The 5,788-nt window shown below is 33.5% G+C and overlaps 1 protein-coding gene across 2 annotated transcripts; it reads right to left on the reverse strand.

The window, feature by feature from the left end:
• Positions 1-1,533: 1,533 nt before the first annotated feature.
• On the reverse strand, positions 1,534-4,026 carry vsx1 (visual system homeobox 1 homolog, chx10-like). 2 transcript variants are annotated; one of them, XM_026286810.1, is made up of 5 exons: positions 3,579-4,026; positions 3,035-3,113; positions 2,817-2,940; positions 2,535-2,727; positions 1,534-2,318 (listed from the first exon to the last, which is right to left on the reverse strand). In XM_026286810.1, exons 1-5 carry the CDS (start codon positions 3,961-3,963, stop codon positions 2,065-2,067), a joined length of 1,035 nt encoding a protein of 344 aa, XP_026142595.1. In that variant the 5' UTR covers positions 3,964-4,026; the 3' UTR covers positions 1,534-2,064. The 2 variants fall into 2 exon arrangements, with proteins under 2 accessions (XP_026142595.1, XP_026142596.1); XM_026286811.1 differs by having other exon boundaries at positions 1,563-2,318; positions 2,547-2,727.
• Positions 4,027-5,788: the final 1,762 nt, after the last annotated feature.

The raw sequence follows: 5,788 nt of genomic DNA on the forward strand, positions 1-5,788 counted from the left end.
GTCACACCCTGTGCTTACAGATGTTTATGTAACTCTTCTTTGGTATGCCCTAAAATCAGGTTATTCAATTTTGTTTTTCATTAATGGCCATTTTCAACAGGATAATCTTTTTGTCTAACCCTGGGCATATTAGTTTAAAAAGGACCCATCATCTATAATTGTTATTTTGCTAAGGGCAGTTGGCACGAAAGATTATTGGGATCAGCAGTGATTGATAATATTTTAATAATTTAATTCCTGTAGTCCTGAGCTTGTCTCAGACTGAAGTGTTTTTAATCTCTGTTTTCATGCCCCTCTCTTCTGCTAATCTGTTTTTCTATTATTCTCTTTAAACCCCTAACAAAACAATTGCTTTTCCTAATGTCATATTATTGAGATTACCTTATATATATATATATATATATATATATATATATATATATATATATATATATATATATATATATATATATATATATATATATATATACTATCAAATTGTTTATATAGCATACCCATTAACAAATTACAGTAAATTTCATGTAAACGTATTTTTCACTGTAAAAAAACAATTATCAATATCAATCAAATCTATGTACAAATACATTAAGCTGTTTTATATTGCCCATTTATTATTATATTAATTAAATGTATCATCATAATCATAAACACATTGGTTTGTAGTACAGACCATTTTGGGGTTTTTGTTTGTTTGTCTTTCTTTTACTTTTTCCTCCAGTTATTTATGCAACTATATTGAATCGGAAGTCTCGCACATTCATAGAAAAATAACTAATTTCCTCGTTGCTAAGTAAGGTGGATACTTTTATAACATGCTAATGCATGTTAATGCCAAAATATAAAATAATCATAATAATAATATTTAGTTTTGTTAGTATGCAATTATTTGTGTTTGTATAGATTTGCAGAATTGTAAATGGTTGCTCTTAAAAATGTGATTTATTATGATTATGCTATGATGTTAGAGTTAAGCATTTGCTGTGGACAACTGGATAATGAAGTGATTTTTTAATTTATAGTGATAAACAAAATAGTAATATAACAAAACACTGTGTTTGTCGGTTTCCTTTGACCATGTGACTTTAAACATGGAGATCTAAGCAATGACTGTCTAGAATAGAATGTTTTTGTAGATCTGCATGTGATGTTCTTGCAATGGTGCATATCTGCAGAACCCGGTGTTGAGAATGTTTAAATAAGAATATCTGGGCATGGATTATAAAAGCAGGCTGACATGAATTAAAGATGATTGGGCTGTTGAATAGTGTGACAGTTTCTGGGAAACAAACTGCTTAACCTTGTTGTTGTTTGGCTTAAATACACCTTTTTTCCAGATGGTAGAAGTGTTAACAGACCATCTAACAGGTCAGCGGTATCTTTACTGGAAGACATCTGCTTACTGTTCTCATGTCTTTGAAAGTAAGAAGACTTAATCTTTTTAAACTTCTTCCTTCTGTGTGACAAGTCAAGTTCATTTCCAATAACATATTTTTTCAATATGGAGTGCTGAAACAAAGAAACAGAATGCAGGAATCAAAAGCATAAAATATGGTTTATTTTATTTAATTTTTTGTCATGATGTTGGTTTTATTTTTGCTTGTATTATATTGCTCTGTTGATGAAACTGATCGATGCAAAACATTCATCATCACAGTAGGTAAAGTGCTTTAGAATCCTTTCTGGAGACTTTTTTGATCCCCAGACATACCGTATTAGAACTGGGAAAAATTATGACATTCACAATAGTGGTGAACAAGTCGTCACCCTGCATATTATTTTTGACCGAGAAAAAGAAAATAGGGTAACTTATTGTGAATCAGACTTATGGATCATTCCCATAAACATAACATAAAACATTATTTAACACTTTTTACATTAATCATTTTTACACATGAAAGATAAATTATTCAGAATATCTAGTATTCAAATATTTGATAAACCACTACAAAAAATCCACAGGAAAGCTGAAAAACAAAACCATTGTCAAAAGGTGAGATACTGTATAAGCCGATAGTCCTTTATACTGTATGTGCTCTTTAAAATTGTCCACATTCATTTGCACATTTAACTCTCAGTCTCAGAATCACTGCTGTCTTCTGTGTGAGATGGTGATCTTTTCAAAGTGCTTTTACTCTCTTGTTTTGAAGTGCTGGACAAATCTATTGCCATGTCTTCTGAGTCGTCTGCTCCGTTGGCTCCACTCGACCAAGTCGTGTCGCTGTCTTTCACCTTGTGTTCCTCCGAATACGAATCAGAGTGTGTTGATTCAGGTGTGCCAGGAGGATTTTTTCCAATTTCCAGAGACTTTTTATGCATTCCTGAAAGAATAAAAGGCAGATGTAATTAAAAATTGACCTTAAACTGCTGAATATTTATAGCTGGATTACAAAACAGCCCAATTTTTGTGCATTTAAGTCTATACTTTTAAGTGTAAAATATGGGAAACGCAGACAGACATTCACAAGACACCTCAGCTATGTATTCAAGTGATTAAATACATATTTGAGTCTTTGAGTACTAAATAGAAAAACCACCTGCTGGCTCACCTAGAAGCCAGGGAGCACAGGAGCCCATCATGCCATTCTTGGCCGAGTTGATGATGGATTCTGGAAGTGGAATGGAGTGACGGACCATGGCACCATACAGCCCATATTCTGCCATGACGCTGCTGCGGCCCCAGCACTTCTCCCTTTTCCTCCACTTAGCACGGCGGTTCTGAAACCATACCTGGACAAAAACAAACCTGGGCATTAGCTACTGGAAAGAAAGAAAGACCAGGAAAGAAAAAGAGAGGGAAAAACTGAAAATCATCCAACCTGTATTCTGTCCTCTGGCAGCTCTGTCTTCATGGCCAGCATTTCTCTTGCGTAAACATCTGGATAGTGTGCTTCATGGAAGGCTTTCTCCAGTTCCTCAAGTTGATGTGAGGTAAAGACCGTCCTGAAAACCGAAATGAGATGTATGGTTGATAAAACAAATCACTAAATCCTTACAGATCAAAACGTTTAACGTAACATTTAATTGCAGTATATACCTGTGCCTTCGCTTTTTCCTCTTTTGTGAGTTCCCTGAGTTTTTCCCATCATTGCGATCCCCGGAAAGACAATCATCATCTGTAATGAAAAAACAAATAAATAAATTAAATAAAAATAATTTTTATATAAATTAAAATCCTTGAGAGATTAACATAGAATTCATAAAATTGGGTCAAGGGAACACAATGCAAATTAATAAAAACAAATATATAAAAAAATTAAAATAACAAAAAATTACTAAAAAAGTACACTTTTAAGTAACATAAATGTTCTTTATGTTAACTGGTTTTATTCAAGTCCAAATATAATACAACTTAATCTAAAGCGTATTTTTATACCATAATAATTTTTATACTACTATCTATAAGAGTAGCCTATTATACTATTATTATTTTATCCAATCAGTGAATAAAATCACTAAATTATCTATTAATCAAAAAGTTTCCATTGCAAACAGAAACGCCGATTTCAGGATCAGTTTCAGCACCAACTTCTGTGAACAGCTCTTCCAGCCATTCATTGATCAAATAAAGCCATTCGTACCGGAATAGGCGTCCCGTTGCTGTTCTAGATTCTGCATGAAGTGGCTCTCTGTCCGTGGCTGCAGGAGCGGGATGTGGCTCGGGAGAAAACACGGGGCCCCGGGGGGTTGTTGAGCCGCCAAACTGCAAAGAAAACCCAAGCCGATAGGCAAAGACCCTCCCGGGAAGGCAAATCCTCCGAGCGCCGCGCTCTGCCCCTCTCCATTGGCCCCTGCGCCAGAACCGGACTGATGCGGCTGGAGGTCCGACTCCAGACCGAGCAGGTCTGTGATCGCGAACCCTTTGGACCTAAATCCAGATCCATTTAGACGTGCTTTATCGATTCCGAATGAGGGATACAGTTTAACCTTAGGTTTTTCGTCTATAGCCTCTTCTCTTCCCGTCATGATGGCAGTTTGTTTAATTCACTTTCTCTCTGAGGAGGTCGTGCCGGTGGGATAGTTACGCGCTCTGGCGGGACCATTTATTCGTCTGTCCAATCCAGCACTGTCCAATCAGAATCAACTTCAGATGTCAACCTTGAGGAGGCGTTTCCCTTTTTCAATCACAAAGGATTAATTGCCACCAATTTTCCCTTTAATCCGATAAGGATTTTCTATTTGAATTGGTCCTAAGTAGATTTTTTTTCCCTTTAGATGGAAGATTTCACTCATATGCGCAGACTGTAACGCGACGAGTTGTGGGTTACTGAAAATGTTTAAAGCGGAAGATTTCATTTGGAGTCTGAATATACTCTAAATTAATTAATTATAGTAATGAGAAACCATACAGATATCAATATTAAAAATTTTAGTGACCTGCTATCTAGTCTTTCGTGATTATTTCATATCATTCGTTAGCCGTAATCTAATGCTAAATAATGTCTGAATTACTTGCTATAATAATTAGCCAAAACTCAAACAGAAAATTATATTCTCTGTAATAAAAAAAATAAAAACGTAGTTTCTCCTCTAAATATAACCATAACTATTCATTTAAATCAGTAAAAAAAAATGTTTTAAAAGTTGCCAAGCTTGCATCGGACTAGCCTAGTTTGCTTGTAAAAAAAAAATTATATATATATATATATATATATATATATATATATATATATATATATATATATATATATATATATATATATATATATATATATATATATATATATAGGGCTATATAATATATAATAAAAAAATCCTATTTCCTTTAAATTATTTACTTATAAATTATACATTACGATCCAGTTATTTTTAGAATGCAAAACAAGGAGAACGGCAACATTAAAGATATTGAATTTATGTAGGCTAGGTTAATAATTATATTAATATTAATAATTATTATATCTATGATAACATTGCCTGCATTTGTATTTATTATTTTACATGTAGGCTATATAAGACTTATAATTCTTATAATAAAAAATATAATCTAATAATAATAAACTATAATGTATCATCTATCAACTTATTACTCAATTTTTACTTAATTAGAGTGTTTTAGTAGGTTATATTTCAACTAAAAATGTTGTTTTAACATTGAGAAATGTAAACCAATAACGTAGGCTATTCGATCTTGCATTTAATTATTCAAGACCAGACAACAGCTAATCAACTTTTGACAATGAATAAAATGCATTTATGTTTTTAATATTCGCAACATGATTGACACGTGTCCTCAAGCACATTTTCACTCCATCAAACCAGTGTTTGAGAGTCTCCTTAGATCTAGTAACATATTCCCACCTTCCACCAAATTTCCCGGGATATATTGGAATTAAAACTTAGTTGTCTTGACGTGATCACAGAGAATATGCTTTATTTTGTCCATTGAATTATTACGTCAGCATTGAATGAGGGGAAATGAAGCTTTTAGATCGTAAAAGATTTTGAAAAATGAGGTCAAAGTTACGGTAATGCTTGCTGTCAGGTCGACAGGATGTACAGTGGCAGAGGCCACATCTCAGCCAGTCTGTTTCGATAAAAAAGAAGCAATTTTAGAAATCGTCTTACACGAGATAATTAAATGAAGTCCATTAAATTCGTTTACAACATTAATCTGTCATATAAAAAGCTCGACTCTAAAATCTGCTTTTAGGGCCCGTTTCCACCAGGAAAACCTCCAGCTTTCTAACTGGCAGTTAAGAGAGCTGCTCAACATAATCCTCATAACTGTAGCCTAATGTAAAATAACGTTAACTAAAATTAAATATGATCATACAGGAGAAAAACGAGG

This window comes from Carassius auratus, chromosome 17 (genome assembly GCF_003368295.1).
Source record: "Carassius auratus strain Wakin chromosome 17, ASM336829v1, whole genome shotgun sequence".
In the NCBI taxonomy this organism is placed as follows: domain Eukaryota; kingdom Metazoa; phylum Chordata; class Actinopteri; order Cypriniformes; family Cyprinidae; genus Carassius; species Carassius auratus.